Source organism: Aplidium turbinatum, chromosome 7 (assembly GCF_918807975.1).
Source record: "Aplidium turbinatum chromosome 7, kaAplTurb1.1, whole genome shotgun sequence".
NCBI classification, from domain to species: Eukaryota; Metazoa; Chordata; class Ascidiacea; order Aplousobranchia; family Polyclinidae; genus Aplidium; species Aplidium turbinatum.
This window is the reverse complement of record NC_137478.1, coordinates 23,056,676-23,083,941: the sequence shown is the minus strand read 5'-3', so window position 1 is coordinate 23,083,941 and position 27,266 is coordinate 23,056,676. Positions and strand designations below refer to the sequence as shown.

The following is a 27,266-nucleotide window of genomic DNA, read 5'->3' as shown; positions in this document are numbered from 1 at the left end:
GGGGGGGGGCTGTCAATTCAACTTTTTTGTATCAACAGTTGTATCTTTAAAACCACTGAGGCTGCGACTATGAGACTTCTTGACTTTTCCTAACTTTTATTCACCTCTATTGAGCTAAATTTTGAGCGAATAAAGGTTATAAATTGAGAGATATAAGGCATTTTTCAGCACATCCCCTGAAATATTTCATATTCTATTGATCAAAATTTTCCCACCAGCTGGATGAAAGTAATTAAATTGGCCTTGTTAATCAAATGATTCAAATTGAGATTATGTAAAAAAATTTAATCACAACATTGCAATACATGTTCTTCATTACTCTACCAAAAATTACCAAATAACCCAAACGTCATAAGTCACCTCAACATTTCAACATATATGAGCAGTTCTAAAACTCACATAGTTTTAATTTTCGGATATGCTCAGCGTGAATAATTTTACAAAGTGATTCCCAAGTTTTGAAACCTTGCTTTAAAAAATAACAGAGATATCAATCCTAAAGCATAAGAAGAATCGACAGCCCCCCCCCCCCCCCCCAAACTGAGCAAGACTCCAGAGAGCCCAATCTTCTAAGGGTTAAGAAAATATCATGAAAACTGTGCTGCCCCATGCCTATTCACTATAGCCATATGTATGATCACTTTGAAAGTTTGTAGGAGATAGCATGATGTACTGCAGTATATACCTGTACAAGCATAAGTCTAAACAAGATTGTTCAACAATAAGTAAGTGAAATTGTAAGAAGTTTAACATTTAGCTAACCATAGCAATGGGAAACGTAATACGAATTACAACAGTAACAAGAAGTTTTGGAATACAACGTTATAAAACAGTAAACTAAGGTACTGAAGTACTCAATATAAACTAAGAAAAAATGGCTCCACTCCAGCATACGGCTTCTGTTGTGGAGAAGGACTTGAGCATTTTTATCTGCAATCATTCGTTAATTTTGGTGCCGAAATCTAATTCACAAATGATTTTATGTGAATTTATGAAACCGACGTTACAACAAACAACAACTACTGTATCTGATAAATAATGAAATATTGACACTAAACTTGTGCGTGTAAATTTGCTAATAATATTTCTTTCAATTCATCAGGAATTGATTATGACTTCAGTGGAATGTGCAAATATTTTACTTCAATCTGCAATTCCACGTGCTGCTGCAAGTGAAGTTCTTTCCGCTCCTGTAACAAAGGAAGGTTTGGACAACTTTTTTAGTTTAAAATTTTTGTTCTGCATGTAAGAGTTGTTCATTGAGTCACAATGTCCAACAGTGTTTATGACCCACAAAGTTTGTGTCGCATTATTGATAAAAGTCGTTCAAAGCGGAGTCAAATGATTCAATTCGTTTGTTTATGAACGCGTAATTAAAGATTTTGAATCCAATCAAAGATTTTGTTAGGAAAATATACGAGGAGTCATTTTTGGTACTGCTATTTTGCATTTATCAAATGCAGGCGTTTGCACAACAATCTAACATCTTAGTGTAATTTATTAAGAATCGATTTCGCTATAGTAATAGCATCTTCAGCTAGCACATGTATACAAGAAAATTTGAAAAATACTGAAAACAAACATATAAAACAAACTCTGATATTATCAACACGCATAAAAATACTATTTTAAATAAATGGTTACATAAAATTAAAATCAAAAGCTGCAAGCCTAAATCTTAAAATGATGTTCTGCCACGATTTCCAACAATATAGCCTACTGGTACAAAAATTTAAGAAATACGTGAACAACTGAACATTATAATCCATCAAATAAATTACAACAGTTCAACAAGACGAATAAAAAGAAAAACACTATTTAGTTTACAATCCATTGCCATAAGTTTACATTGATATAAAGTCAAAAAGGAATAAAGTATGAATGAGCATGGTTGAAGAATCTGCACTACAGAGGTCGGAGGTTGCTGATGACAAGGGAGTAACAAAACAGACTAAGTGGTTGGTCGAATCAGTTTCTGTATGTCGTGGCTTTGATTTTATGTATCCATTTATCTTCAGCGATGTCTAAATATTGTTTGTTGGGTTATTCGACAAAAGTAACGACAAAGCAGTCTGCCAGAGTTGGTTTCTTTTTCAGTGCAATGTTGTGGAATTTTGCACAATGTTTCAATAATGCTCCTTTGTCACCGGATTTCTCAGAGTAATTAAAACTGTTCCAAATGGATCTATGCGTGGCCTAACGTGTGAAAAACTTTGGCATGGTTTATCTTACATAGTGTTTGTGACATATAGTGCACGTAGCAATGTATATCCCGTAATTTTGGCAAGTTAATTTATGTTTGACACTGAAATTTTTGTTGGGTTTACATTTAATAGAAATACATTCTTTTGTGCACTCCATGGTTACCGCATAGTGCACATTTGCCGCATGGTTTGGAGTAGCCATCGGTTGATGTTTCTATATTCATGGTATTTTTTTTTTGTATTTTGTAAGTAAATTTGCCAGCGTGCTTGGCTTTTTATATGTAATCATTTGATTAGGCTGTGGTTTTTTTTTCTGTGTTGGTGGTCTTGAGTAAACTAGGATTTGATATAGGCTAGGCCAGATTATACTCTGTTGGCTTTGGTCCCATTTTTTTCCTGGGTTTTGATAATAATCGTTTTGTCCATTTTTCAGCAAGTTGAATTTTTTCTTTGGTAATTTTAAAAGTTTGCTTTCAAAGCTTTGTTTTTTAGTTGTTCAAGTGCTGCAGTATAGTCGTATTGTGTTTCTTTCAATCTCCTGAGTCGTAATGCTTCTCCATGTATGATTGCCTTGAATGTAGATGTGAGGTGGCGTAATTTACTGTCATTTTTTTCTACGTATCATCACCAACTTTAAACATTGATTCTGCGCAAATTTAGGAAGGTTATACAATTTGAATAGTCTGTTCAGTGACTCCAAACGTCTAAAAATATCTGTGTGATTTTTCTAAAGGTTAATAAATCCAATAAATCAATAATTATTGTCCAATCAATTTTGCCATGGATCTAGTGCAGTGCTTCCCAACCTTTTTCAGTTCGCGACCCACTTTTAATGCAAGTTTTATACAGGGATATCTAAAGAAGATATCCCTGTATCTCTGCATCCCTGTATCTCTATCCTCCCTGTATCCCTGAAGATATCCCCTTCTTTAGATATCCCTTGTTTTATAGTGCGACCCACAATGAAATATGACATCTTTATTATGGTATCTTTAATACTGGCGTAGCCTACCTACTGAAATAGTTAATGCGACACAACACATGTAATTGATACATTGTTGCATAATTGTTATGTGATGATAATGAAATAATTTCCCGATCTAATAGAAAGCAGGGTGCATAATTCATGAAAATGGAAAGTCAAAAAATGAAGTGAAGATAAGAGTAGCGATAGCGAAGGCGCAGTATACTGTTCAAGACCAAACTGCGGCTTGTGAGATCCATAGAAATGTCGATATTTTTTTAGAAAATTTTAACATTCAGTAACATTTAGCAATGCTTCGGGACCCACCTGAAATAGCTTCGCCACCCACCAATGGGTCGCGACCCACCAGTTGGTAAGCACTGATCTAGTGCTAACCAACGCCCACTACTAGCTGTAACATGGTCCTAAAACAGGGGTGTCTGAAGTCCGGCCCGCAATACGTAGGCCTATTTGTATGGCCCGCGCCTGTTGCTTCACAATGTGTTACTTTTGACACGCATACCTACAGAAATCGTATCAATTCAACTTGCATTATTAAAGAATTATTGCGTACTGCATTTTCTTACAGATAAAAGCCGGCGAGATAAGTTAAAATCATTATTGCGTCATAATTGCGAAATAAACTATAGTCCTGAAGGGCAAAGTAATGAGTGATAGACGAGCATTCATTCATTTCCTTGCTACCGAATTCAACAAACGGCATTCGAAATTTTTTTGAATCGAAACGAATTGACCCCCATTTGCTAATAATACCCACTAAGTCATATTGTGTAAGATTAGCTTACCATACTCAGCTTGCATTGACGATAATTTTTTAGTCTGCTGCAACTAGTTTAATTATTTATATAGATTTTGTATTGAAAACAAAAAAATGTGAAGTAATACTCACATGTAATGTTTTACGTAGACGACATAGTTAGCTTTCTCAACCCAATGAATCACGCGTGTTGAGGGTACGTCCAGTGGCGGATGCAGAATATTCTTTCTGGCAGAGGGAGGCGTTCGATATATCGTAATTTGATATTTTTGTATCAAGAATAACCTAATGCTACTTTATAGTTTTTCTAAGATTTAAAATAGCCGAGGCTATATGTTAGTGAAATATATACTCTCACGGTCTTTGCGTATGTCTCTGTAGGCCTACTTTTGGATTAAATTATTAGATATGTAAATATGAAATACGCTGAGTTGAATGCAAAACATCCTATTTAAACAAGGTAGCCTAGTTACAATAAAATTTGGCGACGTGGATTTTCCTTCAGTATGCAACCCCTCCTCCTAAAGAGTTTTTAAATTAAAGAAATCATCTCGAATGCAAAAGTAGCCTATGTGGTGGATAGTCCCTTTCGTTTCACGAACATTTAATTTTGGACAAGTCTTATGCTATCAACCGTAGATAGATATTTACCAAGAAAGCGAGAAGCGTAGTCATAGGCGCCGACTTTTCAAAAAACCTTGGGGGGCGAGAAAGGTGATGACGTCATAACCATAACGCTATTTTACTCAATTAAAATAGTCTTTGATTAAGCTTACCGTCTTGTTTATATTGACACCTAGGTCGCAAACCGAATTTATTAGAACCGCTGCTTGAAACGATTAGTTTTACGCATACAGTACGCCTAGTCGTAATAATTTTGATATTATTAGCTCATAATCGGAAAAGTTGGAAAACAAGCCGATTCATTTCCTTTTTGTGCGAGTGAAATAAAACGCATAGAATCATGATCTCAAGCAGAGTGGAAACGCGCTATCAGTTTTATTAACTTCGTTTTGCTAATTACTTACCTTCAAAGCGTTAACGGCGAAGTGTTTTCTCTTATGTTTTTTATCGAAAGTCTTTATAGTCTTTTATCGAATACCGTATATACTCGAGTATAGGTCGAGATTTTCGCAAGTGATTTTCACCTCAAAAAGCCAGGTTCAACTTATACACGGGACAAGCTGTTGTCCCCAGCTCGGCAGTTTTCAAAATTAACGCATTTTTGCTGCGGCAAAATCATTGCCGACGTAGATTACGGAAGATGAAATGGCGTCGGCCGAAGGAAAAGTTTTGAATACGTTTATTTGCAGTGATTCGAACTTAATTTTCAAATTTAATGATTTCTTGTCAATTCTAAACTTTATGCACTTGTTGAGCAATATGCAAAGCTCACTAGACAAAACAGCAAAAAGAGCTGTTTTAAGAGATCAATTTTTTTTATTTTTGCGTGTACGATGTAATCGTTCTTATTATGTAACATTCCATGATCGTTGAAGTTGATGTCAAACCTTAGCAGTCGCATAAAACAATGATGTCAGGTTGGCTAGGTGATAATAGCGATAAGAGACGTCGTTAATGCAGGCAATATCTGCGACCAAGACCATTAACCACCTTTTCTTTTATCGGTTTTCGATTTAATTCTCACACATTGCGAACAAAACAATGCGTTCTGTGGAATCATAATTGAATCTCACAGCGGGAAGACCTCGTTGAAAATAAATCGTCTAATTTAGCTGGTTTACGTAATACTGCAGTGAATAGTTAGGTGACTATTCCAGCAGCGTAAGTTACTCTACGCTCTACTTTGAAACTTCCATACGGTATGATTTCCAAGCTGTATTCACGTAATTGTTCGGTGTGTCGTAGTTTCAACTCGATAGAGTTTGCTAAAATCGATTTCATGTTTGAAGTCACAAAAAATCTAACGGACGTTTGGATAACTCATGAAATGAGAATAATTATTCAACCTCGCATTCGCATTTTCGCTACCACACGTTTGGACTTTGAAGTTGCTCCTCACGCGCGGGAAGATAAGCAATGTGTGACTGTGAGCGTGCGTGCGGTGCGCATCTCAGTAGTAATTCACGTTCCAGAGAAAGCCATGTGATCAGCCGCTGTTTTGCGGGCAAGAGCAACGCAGGCTGTTTTTCGCTTTCGGCATTCTCTAAGTCCGTTTAAATGATCTAAATCTCTCGCAAAGTATTTTATCTTTGAAACACCACTTGTAATGGCCACTTTTGTTGCCCTTCAACCATAAATTTACGGGGGTCGCCACCCCCCGGCCCCCCCGGGAGTCGGCGCGTATGAGCGTAGTATTATCTTTTCTGAAAACTCCAACAAAATAACTTTGATTTACTGGTTTCGCTTATTTTAAAGAGTTATTCCGAATGATCATCAACAATACAAAAGAGACAGATGCAGTCTAAGCCATAAAGTGTCGAGTTTTTGTAATATTATTGTCATATTGTTTATATGAAATTACCGAAAAACGTTGCACCAACTAAATATGAATATAAGTGGGCCCCTAAACAGAGATGTGGGCCCACTAACTGAGGTTTTTGAACCGGTATATAGAGTAGGGTGGATCGTTTTTCAACTTTTTTTTTAATCGCTTATTAATAGTGCGGAAAACTTGTGCACTGACATTGTAAGCACAACACAAAAAAAATTTCAAAAATTTTTAATATCTTGGCTTGCCACAAAGAAGTTGAAATATTGGAAAAAGAGGAAAATTTCCAAAAATTTTATTTTTTGTTTTAGTTTTTAATCGCTTTTTAAGAGTGCGAAAAACTTGTGCACTGACATTGTAAGCACAACACAAAAAAAAAATTTCAAAAATTTTAATACCTTGGGGTGCCCCAAAGAAGTTGAAATATTAGAAAAAGTGGAAAATTTCCAAAAATTTTATTTTTTGCTTTAATTTTTAATCGCGTATTACGAGCGCGGAAAAGTTGTGCACTGACATTGTAAGCACAACTCAAAAATAAATTTCCAAAAAAATTTATATCTTGGGGTGCCCCAACAAAGTTTAAAATTTAAAAAAGAATATTGCAAAGTTTTAAAAATTCCATTTTTACACATTTGTAACTGCACTGCCTCCCGCGAATCATAGTAAATTAAGCAGAAAATCAATATTTACAAGTAGAATTATGGTACAAGTACATGTAAGATACGCAAACCTTTTAAGAAAATAATCTAAAATCTTGTTTTGTATTGAGACGGGGCATGTCTTTGCTGGACTGTAGCCGACTTCTGATGAATTCAACGCGGTTAGCGGCACTACATACTGCAACAGAGGCCTCCGTGACAACCTTGACACCTCGCTCGACTGCTTGCGTGTGGCAGAGGATATTGAGAGAATGTTGGCTTGTGTTGATGTTTTTGAACAGCCACGGTTCTCTGTTGTCATTTTCTGTTGGCAGTTTGAAGCGCCGGATTTCAGTGTAAACGGGAGTTTCTCGTGTAAGCAGTATACGGCGTATTTCCAGCTCACGCACATGTGATTCTTTGTCAAACAGCATTGATAAAAGTCTGTTTTTCGCTGTGGCCAAAAAATCCATTTCTTTGAATAACAGGGTCGACAATGGCCTTTAGTTTATCCGACAGGTAGCAAGATTTGCTGATGGTTTGCCATAGATGAAAAGCACCGCTGATACAGAGTAAATTGCACTTTATTTCGAACCACATAGGAGCATATACCTTCATGACAAAGGTAGCCAGCGTTTTTGAATTATCAGAGGGTTCTGTGGTCCCTATATACAACCGCAAAATGCGATTCCCCACAGTTAGCCAGCGTGAGTGATTAAGCTTACCTGGACTTCTTGTGGCGAGTGAACTGGGAATTTCTCCTGTACAAACGCAATGACAAATGTCCCGGAGGTATCTTTGGTCTGTGCTTAAATCAGTCACACCCATATGAGGAAAATTACTTGGTATTGATTCAAATCGTCGGATAGGCATTTTATCACATGTAAGTAAAGCTTTTCCAATCTGTCTGGAATACTCACGAGGACCAGTTGTACTGCCATCCAAAAACTCAAAAAGATGCGGCAGGGGTAATTCGTTTGCGTGGAGTTGACATACCAACCATTGCAGCGGTTTTCGAAACTCTAATTCCAACAGTCGGATAACACTGCCTGCATGACCCGTATTTACCACAGTACCATCACACCCCACGGATGTTATTAAGCTGGTGTCTGTTCCTCTATCATGAACTGCTGATATTATGGAGTCGGCAAAGCTGGCTGTTCCCGCGGTTGGACTTACCTGGCCAAAATACTGAGATCCAGGTTCGGCGATAATAATACACACATGCTCTTCAACAACAGATCTTCTATGAGACACCCCATGATCGTCTACTTTAATCTTTAGTGTCTTGTCTTTTCTACCATCACAATACAAACCATGTAAAACGTCCGACCTGGACTCTTGCAATTCTTCTCAATTTCTACTTCTTGATCTCCGAACTTTGTTTCTATCAATAAAAGGCTACCAGTTTTATCAGCACTAACCATTACCATACCTACTTTGTGCAATGCAGCAAACGCTACAGCGGCCGCTGTTCGATCAGAGATGGCATAGCGATCCCACATAAGTGCCATCGAACGCATCGCCACAGGTCTGGTGGTCTAGTATGGTGGGACAAAATTAGAGTCATGGTCGTCATCATGAGATCGATTTGCGATCCGTGTAGCTGCGTGAGAGATATACAGCTTGAAACCTGCAGTAAGTCAAGTGAGTGCTGTGTTTCCTACACATAACACACAAAAGGCCCGCACTAAGGGGAAGGAAGCAAACGTTGGGGAATGTTCATGTTATTAAACACGATACAGACAACCATGACATCAGCAATGCGAAGTAAATATTGATTTTCGGAAATTTTCTGAAGCGGTTAAAAACTAAAAACAAAAAATAAAATTTTTGGAAATTTTCCACTTTTTCCAATATTTCAACTTCTTTGGGGCAACCCAAGATATTAAAAATTTTGAAATTTTTTTTGTATTGTGCTTACAATGTCAATGCAGAACTTTTCCGCACTCTTAATAAACGATTAAGAAAAAAAGTTGAAAAACGATTATGTAGAGCCTTGCTTGATTTAAGCTATTGAATATCGAGCTTCTGTAGTAGCATTTACAATTTTTTTCATTTCAAATAGCTAAAGAAAACATTAAACAGACTGAAATGAGTGGGTCCCTAAATAGTCGTGTCCCCGGGGTACTAGGACAGTTAATATGGCTTTGCTACCCAAGACCAATCTTGAACAATAACATGTTTGCATTACACAATCACAAAAACGCAAACAAATATCAACATTTTTGAAGAAAGGGGGTAGGCTACTGCCCAATGGCCGCCCTCAGCGTACGCCACTGGCAGTGAACATGAGTATTTGCAGTGAGACATGCGACCGCTTGCAGACAATCGCTAGTACGTCAAACTATCACTGATTGTTTGTAGACCTACAACAACAAGGATATGCCACCGCTCTCTAAAAATAACACAAGATCCTCTATTTTGAAGTGGATAGACGATAAAGATCGCAAAGTAAAAAAGCGCCAAAAGCAAGCAAGCAAGAATGGTTTGCAAAAGTTTTTAAAAAGGTACAAAGGTACGATTTCAGAGGAAACAAAAACAATTCAACTCAAATTTTGAGAAAGTTAAGTTCCTCTTTCCTGCATAACATAATATACAATGTACATTGACATGACATCGGTTTCTTGATAACTAATCTTAACTAACCTATAGTTGTCTTGCCACAAACCTCTTTTGAGTTTTTCAAAGTTGTTCTTAACCCTATCTTAATATGAGCTGTTTTCGCACGCGGAAAGCACGTCACGGGTTATCTTAGCCCTGTGCTAATTAATCGCTAATAACCGGAGCTATGAAAATCACAGAGTCAAAATATTTTACAAGATAATAGCCATGTGTTCTGTGCGTCTAGAAATTAAATTTGTACCCAACAAATTTATTGAAACAAGTTGTTTGAGATGAAAAAACGTCAGAAAGTCGGTTTTTATTTTAATTTCCCAAAAATAGCTTCAAAATTGAAATTTTTGAATTGTAACATAAAGTAATGCTCAACTAAACAAAAAATTACATTTGCTCATAATTATAAGGCATTTATTTTCGGGCGTTTTTACATTTCAAAGTAATTGCACTAACATTTATATTGCACTAACATTAAAATATATATATCTAGCATTGCACGAAAATGTCTAGCCACTTGAGATGAAATGTTTATTGTGAAGGGCAGGAAGGTAGAAGAATTACCAGTGTAGGTTTAAAAAGTTTGCAAAGAATAAAAACTAAAAGCCAAAAAATTTCACATTTCTAGCATATTTCCTTCTGAGAAATATTTCACTACTTATAGAGTGGGGCGTCCTCGTGAAACCTCGTGTCGCTACACATACACATAGCCTACTATACACACATAAATTTTTTTAAATTCTTTTTTCAATATATTTTTTTAAATCATTTTTTAATATTTTTCATCTGTTTTACTTTTACTTATCAAAGGGCAACTTGATTGGTTATTATCGCCTCTCTTCAGTTTTCAAAAAAAAAAAAACAATTGGATTTTGCACAATAGCCTAAATGATATTGATGAATAACAAGCAAAACCAAGAGCGATTTGACCGGAAAATCCACTTTTGCTTAAGTTTGCAATTTCTTAGTTTTTATGCCAAATGGTATTATGTAACCGTTTTCTTAGAAAATGTGCAGTGATAAGAATTCCTTAGGATTCGGTATACAAGTTAGTATCTTTTTCGTCCCGGACGCGTTAATGACGAAAAATAAAATGATTGATTGATTGAAGCGCGGACTTGCAATCTTGCGCGTAATGAAAAGTCGTTTACCACCAGTTGATAATGTGTGAATGAAAGTCTTTAACTTTCCATCTCTGTCCAAGCTTGCGGGTACTAGCACTGTACCTGCTGTAAAAATCATATAGACACGCTGATTAATATTAAGTATTTTTAACTTATTCCTTTTTTGTTTGTTTCAGAATCGAGGAATCAATTGCTTGTGTTTCAGAATAAGAACGTGTGGAAGTATGACGTAAGAAAGAAAGAAGCAACTGACTTCTTGGTAAAACATTAAAAGTTTTTGGATACACTGTTACTCGGATCAGTGCATTTATTGTTTGATGGGATGTGCTAAAAAAATATTGTTTTACTATGAGTTTTGAGCTTCAAGCTGATAATATTTAAATGTTTTTGTGTTTGTAATATCTTGTTCTTCATCAAATACATCACATGCAGTTGCAATGATTGCACTCGACGTTTCACAATTGATGTGAAATTGTGACGTTGTTGATCTTACGCATTTTTAACAATCTATGTTTCTTTAGAACACAAACTTTAAACACTTGAACGGATCAGCTGTTTGTCAGAAAAGTGAGGTTTTTGTTATCAGTGGATATAAAACTAAAGTGGTTGAAAGATTCAAGTTAAATGATGAGGAATCTGGTTGGATTCAACTTGCTTCCACAAATGTTTTTAGATGGGCAGCTGCTTCTGTGATTTGCAATGGTAAGAAACCATTTGAGTTTAGATTCAATGTAAGTTGGTTCCACAACAAGCAGATAAACTCATGTTTGTGACAAAGTGATGAATATTAGCAACGATTAGCGCCGAGTGCGCATGTGACGCGCATCACACAAGTTTACCCAGGAGTGTCACATCCTTGGTAATGTTTCACCTTCATTTCACTCGCTCAACAATTTTTTACGCAAATTTTGCTGTCGATCGTTTATGTTTGATAGGTTGATGTTTGATGAGATTACTTTGGTTTGTTTGGAAGTTTGGTCCGGAATGCCACATGCTCGCCAATGTTTGCGTTGATTTAATTTTTCAAGTTTGATGTTTGATGATTTTTTTTCATTGATAACGACATTAGCGTGATAGCCACTTTTTCATATCTCGTTCGATCTTATTTTTTAAACAAGGTAGGCCTAAATTTGACTTTACAAAATTTGCACAACTTTAAAAGTTATTATTTTGCGCACTTTTTGAATAACATGCTTTCAAACAAAGTTTTAAAATGGCTTTAAAAATTTGTTGCCTTTTGCATTAAATAATGCTGAAAATAAGCATTGCAATGCTCTTGTATTTATTTAAATTAATCTCTAAAATACGTTTCAGCACGCAGTAAAAATGCGGGAAAGAATTTTCTTCTGACAGAAATCATATCTACAATAGCGTTGGATGAAAAACAACCTGGCAACATGTTGCGATATAAAATGACTTACACTTGCACGAGTCAGTTCAATCATGTTCACTGAGCTCGACAAGTTGACACTGAAACTTATTAGTTACATATGAAGATTATATGATTGGAAGTCCTCTGAGCGCGGTTGCGTTTGTCCTTAGGAAACTTACTACGTCGCTTCCTTTCCTCTTTCTGCTGAAAGTTATTCTACATCAAAATCGCCACTATTATTTCATTTAATGTCACAAAAAGTTCATCAAAATCTATTTGAAGTAGTGATTGCGAATGTCTTCACCTAATAACAGAAAAGAGGGCTGAGTGGTATCATGACAAACTAAACTAATGAAGGACGCTGACTTTCTCAACGATTTTCATAAGCCTGTTATATTTTTTGCAGAGATGCTAATCAAATTATGACGTCACGACCTGGTAAACTCTGTAATAACATAAATTGACATTGCAGGCCATTTAGCTTTCAGAACAATGTTATACGTGCTAGATACGCTGGCTTGGTGGCGTAGTCTTTGTCGGCAGCAGTAGCCGAGTGGTTAGCGCATTGGCTCACAGTCGAGAGCCTGCGTGTTCGACTCCAGCCACCGGCACCTGCTGTTGTTTCTCTGGGCAAGAAACTTTACGATAATTGCCTCTACCCAGTGATCGATTTCGAGTAATGGGTAGTTCCAAATTTAAGTCATAAGCAAAGTAGACAACCGGAAACAGACATTGTCGTCGGCTGCAGCGTGGGTCAGGTGTACGTCGGAAGGCGTACACCGATGCATAACGCTCAAGTCCGCTTTCCCGCAATGCAGCATAAAGATAAACAAACAAACAAACAAAATGTCTGCAAATGTTGAATGTTGTTGAATCAGATGTAGTGAACAGAACGCCCACCTCTTGATCGGTAGACGTGAGTTCTATACCTTGTCGGGTCGTGTCTGAGATGTTATAAAATTAGCACTAAACTTTGTCCTTACTTAGCACTAAGCATTGAAGAAATGGATTTGGTGCAACAATGTACTTGTCCGTACGGCTGCGATCGCAAAGCGCTGAGAATAGCGCATAGGACCTAATACGCACATTGATCTATCAACAATAAAGTGCAGAGTTTTATATGTCTATGTCACTTCATAAAAATTATCTGAATGATTGTAGCGAGCATCATCAATGTTGTCGTCTCCATCCCACGTTTGATTAGTGGTTTTGTCTTCCTTTAATGGCGACGTATTAGGATGGGTGTTCATTTCAGATGTAACATTGAAAGTCCATCATTCTGTGGTAACAAATTAAACGTGAGCAAAATTCACATTGTGTAGAGGTGGGATGGGCGTTGGGCAACTTCTGACTAACTAGGTGAACACGATGTTTTCAAATTTTTGTGAAACCTTTCCTCTTTTTCCAGCCACTTTCTCCCAAATATGGTTCATTATTTTGGAACGTTTGTTTGCTCAATTTTGTGTTTAAACGCATTGACATTCCACGCACTTTTCACTAACTTTTATTTGAACATTCACATAAATTATCTGTGTAGTTAAAATGATATTTCATATGTTTAGTGGCGTACAGAGAAAGTTTTCATCGGAAGCGGTTTGAAAAAAAAAGTTTTTCCTCTGGCTAAGCGAAAGTATGCTAACCTACTTTTACATGGCAGAAACAAAAGTAGGTCTGTGATACGTTAAGAAAGGTAGTTCTGTAATTGTACTGATCATCAAGGCTTCAATATGTCAAGTCAGATTCACCAACATTACAATTTTTGGTTAAAAATTTCTAAATATGTTGGTTTATATCTGATGCAAATCTGGTAAAGGAATTTCTTGAAATGAAAAGTTTAACTCGAATGGAGACCAAGGCAAAGGATTGTTTTACAAACGGAAAAAATTTTGAAGTACCGGTAGGTTACTTTGTGTGTTGCTTAAACCACCCTTGAGCAAAACAAGTTTATATACATTGACCAAGCACTTCATACACAAAACGACGTACTTTTCATTTCATGAGGCTTTCTGGGTTGTAAGATTCTAATGCATTTTATATTTGTTTCGAGCCCATAACGAAACCAAATTTCTACAAAAGAAAATATTTTTTGTCAAAATTAAACAAATTTTGTTTTAAAAACTTTTCAACATAGAACAAAACCAGGTTATTTTTTTTCAGTAATCGAGTGTAGCAAGAATTGACAGCGACAGACGCCAGTGTTTCCTCCATGTGGCTGGGCGTTTTTGCCTTTCAATCCATCGCACTTCTGAGGACGCTTATGCATATATATCTTCATGTGCAATACTTGGGTGATTGAACAATGAAAAGTTAAAAATGTTAAGAAAAGTTCAATTGTAATCCTGCTCATTAAACATTAGGCTACACTTTCCTAACCAACCCATGTGTTGAAAAGGTCGCTGCACACTAGCATAGAGGGCGAGGACGTGGTTTATTTACATTTTATTTTTATTTTTGAAAAACTGCTGGCTATATATTCCTCATCTAAATATCTTTTTCAAGAGAAGTAAGTAAGAATATTCTACACCATAAATTAGTAAAAATCTATAATTACGTAGCTTATTTTTTTATTTTTTTCTCGCTTTTCGTTTTTATTTTTGAAAAACCTTGTGCCATCGCTCATTTTTTTCCTCAAGGAAATTTTTTCTATAATGTATATATTCACACGTAGCGTTGAATGAATATTGAATAACATTCTGGTAACGAGGTGTCCACTTACCTCAATGAGTTTCTATTTCTACTTCCAAAGAATTATCAAGTTTAATTTATGTGAAAATGGTTGAATCAATAAGAATAGCAACAGAAATTGCTGTTCTGTTTTCATTCGCGTATACTACTTATTATGATTGTTATGTAATACAAACTGACAAAACTGTTAATTATGCTTTAATTCTGGCGTTTACACACCACAATTTTTATTTGCATTGTTTTACAGTATATGAAATTTGTATTATTTTAGGCAACAATTTTAGGCAGCAATTTTAGGCAATTATTTTAGGCAACAACAACAACAGCAGAGTCTCCAGTTTGAGACTCTGCTATCAAAGCTCAAATTAAAAGACTTCAGTGAAGTCCTCCAATTAGACAGACTGAGATGGCTTGGTCACGTAGAGCGCAGCTCAAGCTGGATCTCACAGGTCAGATGTGTCAACATCGCAGCACAGCGGGGTCAAGGTAGACCAAAACTTTCTTGGGAGGAACTTGTGAAGCGTGACCTTGTAGCCCTGAACATGGACTCTGCCAACTCAATAAATCGCGAGGTGTGGAGGGGAAGACTTCGTTCTCGACAGACAGGTCACACCCTCGACATGAGGATTAATTCATGGCCTGTATAATCAAAAGTGGTTGATGATGATGATGATGATGATGAATTATGAAAATGATTAAATATCTTTATTTAATTTTTTATTATTTATTTAATCTATTAATTCTAAACAAAATTACCATTGAAGAGAACCTTTGTTTATACATGGACAGATTCCATATTCACTGTTGGTGGCACGGAAGACGTTTCAACTGGTTTGGCTTCATGTGAAAGTTACAACATTGTTGAAGACAAATGGTACAACAGCGTTGATATGAATGAAGGTCGTTGTGGTCATGCTTTGGCTTCCACTGGAGGTTTGAACTTTGTTCAAAAATTAAATACGTGTAATCAGTGTGTTGTGATGAAGTAATTCATAGATGGTGCCAACACTGTTATACAGTAAAACTCATTTATTAAAGCTATAAGCAAATATTATGAGCACAGAACAATCCAATATCTCATAATTTCATTGGTTTTACTAAGAATTCTTTATTCTATTGAGAACAACAACATGATCACAATTCCATTCGATTCATGGTGGGATTGATCAATCTCATCAAATCGAATGCTTTCAAAGTGTAATTATTGCACAGTTAGTTGACTGTTGTGTCGCACGAACCGTTATTGCACAATGTTCAAGTCCTTCCGTCGTTTAAACCTCTTGCCTCGACGGAACTGCGTTTAGTTCAAAAAATAAGAAAACATAATTATCGTCCGTCATCATTTTTCACCAAATAATTCTTTTTTTTCGTTCCTTACAGCGAATTATACTGCTTAACAAGTTTAAAATAATGGACTTTACAGAATTCAGGTTTAAAAGATAATTTTTGAATCCTGATATTACACATTATGTCCGATGTTTTCTATGAGTTTGAAACGAAAACGCAAATTGAACGTTTGAAACGAAAATCTCTGTCCAAAAATAGCATGCTTTGAATGATTTTTCGCCATTTCATTCAAACTTAAATGATTAACACAAAATGAAATAATTGATAACTACCCTGAGCTCCTTTCTTTGTTCGTTATAATCATATTATTGGTTATCGACTACGTGCCTGAAAGGTGAGAACGCTTGCACGATGTTGATGACGTCAGTTCGACACTTATCCATTGTGCCTTGGCACACACAATGGCATTCTTGAAGGTGGACACGAAGGTTGGCTTTCTTGTCTTCACGCCCACTTAATCTAAATCTTCAATGACAGAGCATAAGTCTGGATATGACAAAACTGCTCACTTGGGTTTCAAGCAAATATAAAAAAAGACAAATAGTAGGAAAAAGTACCAGCTGGAAATGTTTAGAATGAACTGCAACAGTTTTGGAAACCAAGTTGATACATACAAACTAATGTCCATTGAATTAAATATTGATTTTAATATTGTTCTGAATTTCAAAACTTTTTGTGGACAGCAAAAGAAAAAATCTCATTGTGTGACGTGTTGCAGCCTTCCGTAAGGAGAAAGGAGAAGTTAGATTACAAACATTATTCTATCGGTATAAGATCTTTATTGGGTACAAGGATAATAACAATTAAGAACTCATATCATATTTTCGAATATTTGTACATGACACCATAATACTTGAACAGTTTTTAATGCCCTCTAAACAACCAAGCAGATATTAGCTTATATTTTTGGGATATTGTATTGCTTATGAAAATTATTTCCTTAAAATTAAACTTTTTTAGCTTACCTTACGCTTTTTGGAAGTCGTCACTCAGTTTGTATTTTTTTAGATATATTTTAACTTCAATGGTATTTCAATCAATATTGTTCCAAAGTGAGTTTCATTACTCTTTGTTATTGAAGCAAACTGTGGAAGTTTTCATTAATGTATTGGTTGCAAGAAATAAAATGATGAGTAATTTGCATGCATTTGCTCAATTTGCTCTTAAATTGTCACTTTTTTATGTTAAAACCAATTTTTTTTACGTCATACAGTACATGTCTTAAATAAGACGCTACGTCGGACCACTGTCCCAGTCTCCTGGCTTTGCTACTGCTTCTATGCCTTTGTAATGTGTTCATGAGTTTGTCACTTCAACCAGTTGGATTTCTTACATATGTTCGTTTTGTTTCGAATCAAAAGTATTTGTCCTTTATTTAAATTCAACTTTTTGTGAAGGAATTTGTTTCGTTTCGACCAGACAAAGTTTGTTTCAAGCAGCTCTAGTGCATACGTATGAAGAGTAATGAGCGACATCGAAAACACATAAACGCTTGAAACCAACACAAAACTTTTCAGTTTATACCATGCATCTTACATTCTGTGTATCCAACTCACTACAACGTTATGAGACATGAGATAGAAGCTACATTAGCAAAATGATGGTCTTCCAGTGCAACACACTGTTTGTAGTAAAAAGTCGTTAAAACCCGAGAAATGAAATAGATGCAAAATGTTTGCACGTTTGTTCATCCGGAATTAACTTTTCAATGCTTTTTGTTGACATCATCCACTTTGCTCCAACTTACTTTGCACCAAATGTTGGTTCGTTCTTTTGTTTGATTTTCTTTTTCAAGAAACTTAAACTAGTTTGTGATCTAAGCGTTCCAAACAAATCCTAAATCTTTTGTAAAATTCATGTCTTACATATCGCATGCAGCAATTATTATTTCTAAATTTTGTATTGAATTATTTGAGGTTATCAGGGTTGTGGAGTCGAAAGGTTTGTGAGGTATCTGGAGTCGGAATCTGTGGAAAAAGCACGATTCCGACTCTGGCTTAATATAAAACGAGGAACAATAGCACGTTTGTAGGTTGTGTTATGTTTGTGTCGCCGATTTATTGTTTCAGTTTTTTATTTTAAGTTCATTTCTTTGTCTCAATGATTGCTCTTTAATAGCAAGTACAGTAGCTTATGTTTGCTCGAAATGACGTTTTTTCTACAATGAAAACGAAATTTTTGGCTATTTTATTTGAAACGAAATTAAGACAAATCTTTTGTGTCAAAATCAAAGTAAGTGAAGTATTTTTGAAATGTTTTTGTGTAGGTCACTTTTATGCTTAAATATATGTAGCTAGTCTCTTACAAGTTTTATTTATCTTTTGTGTAAAAATTCATAACGATTTCTGGTAGTTAAGTGAAGAAATACCAAAAACATCGTTAAACCAACCACTCTTCTCACAGTTTAGCTTTGAATTTGAAAAAAGTGCCAGTTTTAGACGTTAGATTAAACTTAGACGGACAGTTAGAAATCGAGAATTCGTTAATTTTCGTTCGACTCAACAGCTTTGATTTTCATCGAATCGATTTTTATGCAAAAAGAAAATTCTGATCGGTTCATTGAGCCATTTTTGCTGTTTAATGTATGTTATGATGTTCGCCAGTTTTCATCATGGGAACGGCGACATACGCATGCAGATGCTGTCACTGATAGTTGTCGAGTTTGACATTTTGACGAGGTTGCTATATTTGTGGCGTCATGAAATATGGCGCCATATTGCTATTGAAAAAGTAGCCTATAAGGATTTGTTATAAATTCTTTATTACTTTATTGTGCATGTTTGTACAATAAACACTTGTTGCTTATCAAAAAATGTTAAAGTTACAATAATAACGTAATTGCGTAATAACGTTTTACGTGACTTTTACAAAAACTAAATTCTTTGTTACTTTAAAGTTGCCCTTTATTTGTGGTTATATTCATGTTCAATAGGAAAAAATATTTTTTTCAAATTTAAGAACTATTGGAAAGTACATATTTAATGTCAAATTTTTTACTTCACGAAATGAACGGATGTAGTTGTTGGTATGCAGCACTCCTGTAGTCGTCGCACCTTCCATCATTATATTATTGATATAGTCGCAACAATCACTTTTTGTTGCATTTTTATATTTAAAACATTGATTTATAAAGAAATCTATGGATGAAATTTGAATATTATTATTAACAAAACATCAATCTCCAACAGGATTGATATACGCTATCGGTGGTTGTAACAAAGGAGCGTTGAACACAGTGGAATGCATGGATCCACGAGAAGGTCGGTGGAGAGGAGTTCCGTCGATGAAAGTTGAAAGATGCGGTTTATCTGCAGTTGTGTTGAACGATCAAGTCTATGCAATAGGTAGGACTGATTGTGTTATTATATCAACGTTTGTTGCCATGTTTATATTGATCTGTTTGTAACAACTAAGACATCTAAAATCTGAAGTTTTCTGAGCAGCTCAATTATAGTTAATAGAACATACGCAACTAAGTTTCAGGTAAGCATGAGAAAAGCTTAAAAAATTGACAAATAAAAAAGTTAATGTAAAATTAAAAAAATTGTTTAACGAGTATTTTTTTCAATTTTTGAGATTTGACTTGATTAACCATTTCATTGGCGTGGTATCTGGATCGTTTGTTTATACAGGCTTGGGTTCCGTACCAGCGAAATAATTATGAAAAGTGTTAAATAAAACTAAATCAGGTACTCACAATCCTTCTTCGTGGCGTTCAGAACAGCGCAGTTTGGAGTAGCCTAAGTTAACACACGATTACGTCACAAGGCCATCCAGCGCTTTGAGTGTGGCGTGTACAGCGATTGAGAAGCTATGTGAACAAAGGATGACAAAACATAGACTGGCGCCACCCTACGCCTAACCAGGTACTGGAACAACTTAACTTGGCTAAGTGCTACTCAACCACTGCGTTGCTACCTAAATGCGGATGGTCTATGGATGTCAATGGTCAAACTAACATTGATCAATTTGACAGAAATCTCACCAAGTCCCAAAAACTCGAAACTTTGCAAGTTTTGTTGTTTAGTCTTGTCATTGACGACTTGCATCTGTTAAATTTTGTCTTATAAACCCGCTTGACACCAAAAGTCGTTAACAACTAAATATAAGTTTTCTACCTCGAACTTCCAGTTTACTGATTTACATTGCTGCACCTAATGACCGAGCAGATATTGTCAGATCATTACTTGAAATAAATAGCTTTCTTGAACTTATAAAGAATTGGTGGTAACTTCAATAAACAGTAATGCTTTAAAATACATTTTGATATTAAATTCCAGTAGCCTACTTAAATTTTCAACATAAAGCAAACTGAAATATTCGCTTTGTCGTTGCCAAGTACACAGGAAATTGTTGTGCGTCCACCATTGTGAACAGCTTGAAGCTTCTAAGATCACTGTCCACTTTCTTCATCTACAAGTGTATCTGAGTTTTGGTTTCCAACTAGATGAATACTTAATGAATCTTTCGGTTCATTTCATCATCATGAAACGTTTTCAGCACAATCGATCTTGCCATCTTTTCAATATTCAACTGGTTTGTAAGCTTCACTTCGGGAAACGGAATGTTGGCAAATTGAAGTTGCTTCTAGTTTTCGTCTTGGAGACTGTTTGACAGAAGTTGTTGATTTATCAACAGTCAGAAGAATAATCAGACTTCTGCAAATTGTAACAAATCAATACGTTTGAAGAATATAACGAAACACAATGGCATAGCGTTCTTGTTGATTTTGAAAAAACCGCTTGTTGTCACTGTCATCTTGCATTACAAAATGATGCAGAGTCACTTATTTTATCTATTGTTTCAGCTCCAAGTTGTTCATATGTAACATAAGCATTTTTGCTCGAAGAACCAATAGAAAACAAATGTAGAAAACTAGTTTTTAGATGGCCGGCTTTCTTAGGATGTGAAACTGAGATGACTGATGAGTGATGACAGAAAGAAATATCATATTTATGTTAAAATGAAACAGACAAATTTGAAAATGCAATGCCAAATAATTGTTATAATGAATAACCAAATAAGGTAATAAATGCAGTCTCAGTTCATTATAGTAAAGGTGCTGAAGCAACATAATGGGTTCTTATTTAGCGCAATCTACATAAACACAACATTAAGGCAATACACGCTCGCGGCATCCCCGGCTGAACAAATGTCAACCCTATGTGTCACTATAACACAGATTCAAGATGATTGCGATATCTCACCACTTATGCTTCCTAAATGTTTCCATTGCATGACGTCACTCATTGAGTCTTTGTATAAAACGCAAAAATGTATTTTTTAAATGATAATTATTTGCTTATTTTGTTACAAATTGCTATTAATGTTCGTTCTTGTAAAATGAAGCAAAAATTTTACTATTTTTGCGATTCATTCGAAATCATTCACTCACTAGGCCAATGCAGATGCTATGACAGTTTGTTCATCATAACTGATATACTTTGCGTGCATTCAGTTTCACTTGAGTTGATTATTTGGTGTAAACCTTGCAACAGAACAAGTCTGCATTGAATGAAGGAGGCAACTAAGGTTACCAGACTATACAATTTGTAAATATTAACTTGGAAACCTTGTTCCAACAGGGGGACGTGGTACCAATTTGTCCAAACTTTCTTCAGTTGAACGATTCGACCCACGGAAGCAAGCATGGTCCGATGTTGCTGATATGAACGTTGTAAGATCTTCACACGGTTCATACGTCATTGAGGGGAAGGTGTATGTCGCTGGAGGGTGAGTGGTTGTTTGTGGACGTCATCAAAGCATAGAAAGCATGAATAAGTTGAATAAATATGAGATCATTACAATTTATTGAAACATAGTTTGGTTGAATCTGTCCATCGCTGATGTAAAATTTCAAGTTTTAGTCCATTTTGCTTTTAATATTTAATATCCAACTTTTGCAAACGACGGAGTTGATTTGATTGAAATATTTCAATTACACAGGTTAACAAAATTCGAAAAAAAAAATTAATCGAGAATGGGAGTAACTTTTCTTAGGCCACAATTTGCTGCTGATTTCAAATCTGGCGCTAGTTTCGCTCCAGCACATCAGGTTTTAAAGTTATTGGTCTGAAAATTCTTGACCAGAAACGTCAATATTGCGTTCAAATACCGATTTTGTCGCTACAATTTTCAAATTTAGATGGCTTCAGAGAGCAGAGTGTTTCAGATTTGTGCATTGCTTTCACAGATTCAACACTATGTAGTTGCATATGTATGCATAGACACTAGAGTGCAAAAAATGCCTCTTAAACCTTGTCTGAGGTACTGAATACTTGAGCTAGCACAATACTGAAGTGTCAGGTTTTTAAGCTCCCTGTATTATATTACAAAAACACAAGAAAAACGTTCAGCATGATACCAAAGATAGTGTTTAGAATGTTGCAATGACACTTAGACATTGCTGCATTAAAATCGCTGGGCATAGGTGTACATGTTGGATCATCGCGATGCAGCATCCAGCAGTAATCACCCATCATCCTTTCGTTCCAGAACCCTTGATAGTGTGCTTCCATGTTTTGGATATCTTGGTGAAACCTTTCACCTTGTTCATCACTCACTGCACCAAGGTTCTCAGGGAAAAAGTCCAGGTGGGAATGAAGAAAATGAATCTTGAGGGATATGCGGCAGCCCATGTCATTGTAAGTTGAGAACCTTTCAACACCTTTTTTGAAGGAAGCAGCCTTGAAATTTCCCAAAAAGTTAAAGCATAACCATTTAAAGGATTGCCATGCTCAACATTCTGATGAAGTGAGTGACTTTTCAAAGTCAGTATCTTTTAAAACTTCTCGAATCTGTGGACCAACAAATATTCCTTCTTTAAGCTTTGCATGACTTAGTTTTGGAAATTTCTTACAGAGGTACAGAAAACCGTTTGAATTTGATTTGCCCATTGCTTTCACAAAATTCTTCATCAAGCCGAGTTTGATATGTAACGGCGGCAAAAGAATTTTGTCAGGATTAACTAGCGGGACATTTTGGACACTTTCTCTTCCAGGATTGTAGGAGCTTCTTGTTGGCCAATCCTTTTTCTGGTAGTGCTCAGTGGTAGCGCGACTATCCCACAGACACAAGAAACAACAGTACTTTGTAAATCCCCCTTGCATCCCCATTAAGATTCCAATCATTTTCAGATCTCCACAAATACTCCACTCATAATCCCTGTAATTAATAGCATTGAGAAGAATTTCGATGTTTTCATAAGATTCCTTTAGGTGCACCGAGTGTGCTATGGGAATGGATGGCTTTTCATTTCCGTTATGTAAAAGAACAGCTTTCAGGCTTCTTTTCGAGGAATCGATGAAAACTCGCCACTCATGAGGATTGTGAACTTCTCCCAATTTGTGAAAAAGTTCTTCAATATCATGACAAAAGCACAGGGGGCCATCAACTTTAAACAAAGCAGCGAGGTCTTTGTTTCGTTTTCTGTAATGGCTCACTGCAACACCTTCCTCAACCAGATTTCACTCTTTTAATCTTGACGCAAGGATTTCTGACTTTTGCTTTGAAAGGCCAAGGTCTCTAATCAAATCATTGAGGTGCTCCTGGGAAAATAACTGTGGCCTGCCTTCTTCTTCTTCTTGATACTCAGAACTTGTTGATGAGAGTTCGCTTAATGAAGCGACGTCATCACCATCATTTTCAATGGAATCTAGGCCTCCCTGTGGAGTAAAGGTGGCGACATGGTTTCATCATAAGGAACCGGCCGGCGAGCAGATTCCAAGTGGATAAGTTATTTTGTCCCTTTGCATGATTATGAAGTATCATTGTTTTATTGTTTATATCATTGTTTTATTATGACGTCACACTTAATTTGCGAATAAAAAAACTGCTTTACCTGCCTGTAAATGTGGCATGTCTTCAAAATTTTAAAATTGGAATATCTAGAAAACATGATGTGCTAGGAAAAAAATAAAGACATTTTTGAAATCAGCGCACAAAATGCTTCTAGAATCAATTAATCACGAGCTCGATTAAAATTTGCTGTTGACCAGTGTTATTATCAGTATTACTATTCAACAATGTTTTGTGTTTTAATATTATTACATCGTGTTCTTACTTTTTATTTGGTCACAATTTACAGAAGAACCGACGCAATAGAAACTTATGATGCAGCGAAGAATACGTGGGGAGTAGTTGGAAATGTTGAAGCTTTCAAAGAAACACTGTTCATTGTGGCGATATAGTTGTCATTAATTGGTCTGGTCATTATATCGATGACGATTCTTACGATGTTGATGGCATCGTACAATGTTGACCCATGCATCATTTTGATATGTTTCGTTTTGTTGCATTTTCTTGTTATAAAAACAGCAAATAAACGTATTTTTTATTTTATTGTTGAATCATCGTTTCAAAACAATGAAAGAGCTTAAACCTTAGAAGGTTGGGCTCTTGGAGTCTTGCTCAATTTGGGGGGGGGGGGAGCTATCGATTCTTCTTATGCTTTAGGATTGATATTTCTGTTATTTTTTAAGGCACGGTTTCAAAATTTGGGATTTACTTTGTAAAATTATTCACGCTGAGCATATCCAAAAATTAAAACTATGTGAATATTAGAACTGCTCATAATCGTTGAAATGTTGAGGTGACTTATGACTGTAATTGTAGCGTGAGTTTAGACATTATTTTTTGGTAGAGTAGTGAAGAACATGCATTGCAATGTTGTGATTAATTTTTGTTTACATAATTTTACATACAGCCAATTCCCTTCATGCTGTGAAACAGTTAGAATTAACGAAACATGGGACTAATTAATTACTTTCATCCAGCTGGTGGGAAAATTTTGATCAATAGAATATGAAATATTTCAGAGAATGTGCTGAGAAATGCCTTATATCTCTCAATTTATAACCTTTTATTGCTCAAAATTCCAGCTCAATAGAGGTGAATAAAAGTTAGGAAAAGTCAAGAAATCTCGTAGTCGCGGCCTCAGTAGATTTAGAGATACAACTGTTGATACAAAAATGTTGAATTGACAGCCCTCCCCCCCCACCCAACTTTCAAAGGGTTAATAAGTGAGAATGAAACTAAATGTTTCAGAAAATCGTTTGATCTATTTTTTAGCGCTATGAACAAAGAGCGATGTCTATGTGTTTTTAACGTTGTTTTATACTAGATCACGTTTTGGTTGATTTCATCACGCATTATTTTGCTGTTAACCTCTGATCAGTGACCAGCTCTGGTGGAGAGATAGCATGCGAGCGATTCTCTGTTCTAACATGATCAACAAACTCGTGAAAGTTCAAAGTCTTCTGAGACAATTAATGACATATTATTCGATCAGCTTTTGCAAGTGTTGTGATCAATACATTGACTGAATTGTCATTGTTTTGTATTTCAATCGCATTTCCAAGGTTTCATCAAGCGAATTATTATACTTGTTGAAGCGCACCCGAAAAAATTAGTCACACATTATGTAATTTGATCGTTGTGCTACATTATGCTGAGCTGCTATCCGGAACTTAAGTATCTAGTTGAGGATAGATTGCTTATCCGGCGTTACTATGAGGAAACATTCTTTAAAAGATCCATCACAAGACTTTGCTAAGATGACTAGTTGGTTTAGCTGAGACGCTGCAGTAGTCACCTTGCGCACTGCTTCCACAGCGCTGCCTGACCGTGCTGTGGGATAATGTTCAACTGCTTAAAACTGCTGTGCTTACTGCAATCAAATTAAATTGTTCTTTGATTTACTTACTTATAGAAATGTACGTAATACTGTATATAGCTAATGAAATTTGTAGTCTATCTGATAGTTCTACTTTTTCGTTTATTCCATCATCAACTCATCAGTGTAATCAAAGCTTCGAAAATAATTATTAAGTTCAAACTACTTGCACGTTCCAGCACTGGTGTGGCTCACATGCACTTTTAGTTTGAATTATTTGCTTTTTGCTTGATAGTTTACGTCAACCTGAATGTTTGTTGTTAACCTTGCAATAGAACAAGTCTGCATTGTATAAAAGAGATGCAATAACTATACGGTTACTAGAATATTTGCACGATTCCTGGATATCAGCTTGCAAATCCTTTCCAACAGGAGGATTCCAGGACTCAGCGACATCGTTTTTTGTCGTATCCAGGTTTACACGCGGTGGTTCAAGATTTAAATGAAGTGGACGGGAAGGTGCGGAACTCTTTCGATTGTCGCACCAGGGCTGTCACCACTCGGCTATGCTGCCGACAGCGACATCGGTGAAAGGTTGTCATCAGTTGAATGATTCGATCCACGGAAGCAAGCATGATCCCATGTTGCTGATATGAACGTTGGAAGACGAAACTACAACAACAGTGTTTTAAGCAATTTCTTTGCGATTCTGTTAAAACTTGTTGTGGCAGGCAATATGTAAAATTGGACGTAGTTGGAGATGTGAACCATAACCGAGCCTGAAGCCTAATTTTATGACGTAAGAATCTACAAATACCGGAGGATTTCAGCAAACGTATTCCAATATGCTAATATCATATTTTCGAACCTAAGTTTGTGCATGGCAACAATATGCCTGAGTTGTTTAAAACATGAAACATTGAACATTTAAAACATTGAAAACAACTTGTTTTCAAAGCCATCTGAACGGGAAAAAACAACTAAAAAAGGTGATCTGGTATTATGACACTTCCTCAAATGGGCGATCTACCTAATACAGAAAGCAATATCACTAAGAAAATAATTCAATAGCTTTTTTTCCTTGGTCTGAACCTTAAAACATTTAACCAGGCTAACACTCACAATAGTATTTCAATAAGATTTAATTTATGTTGTGGAACCGGTTTTCTTCCATTAGGAATCGTCAGCACAACTGAGTCGAAATAAAAATTAGCCTACATTATCAATAGATGTCAGCACAACTGGACACAAAACAAACGAGAAATTAAATATTAATATATAAATAAAAGTGTTCATGACCTCCAATCCCCCATATTCATTTCTTTATTTCTGCCTTTTCTTCTCTTCATAGTTTTAGCAAAACGCAACTATCGAATATTATATTTCAATTTGACCTAGCTTCAGCAAGTATAATGGCAAACACTTGAAAAATCAAATAAAATTTACTAAGCAGAGGATTATAGAAATACTATG

At 35.8% G+C, this 27,266-nt stretch overlaps 1 protein-coding gene across 1 annotated transcript; it reads left to right on the top strand.

The window, feature by feature from the left end:
* The first annotated feature begins 9,421 nt into the window (after positions 1–9,421).
* On the top strand, positions 9,422–26,273 carry LOC145773850 (uncharacterized). The gene is made up of 7 exons (XM_082584974.1): positions 9,422–9,554; positions 10,953–11,035; positions 11,298–11,478; positions 15,623–15,766; positions 19,369–19,524; positions 21,766–21,913; positions 24,267–26,273. Exons 1-7 carry the CDS (start codon positions 9,422–9,424, stop codon positions 24,367–24,369), a joined length of 948 nt encoding a protein of 315 aa, XP_082441100.1. The 3' UTR covers positions 24,370–26,273.
* Positions 26,274–27,266: the final 993 nt, after the last annotated feature.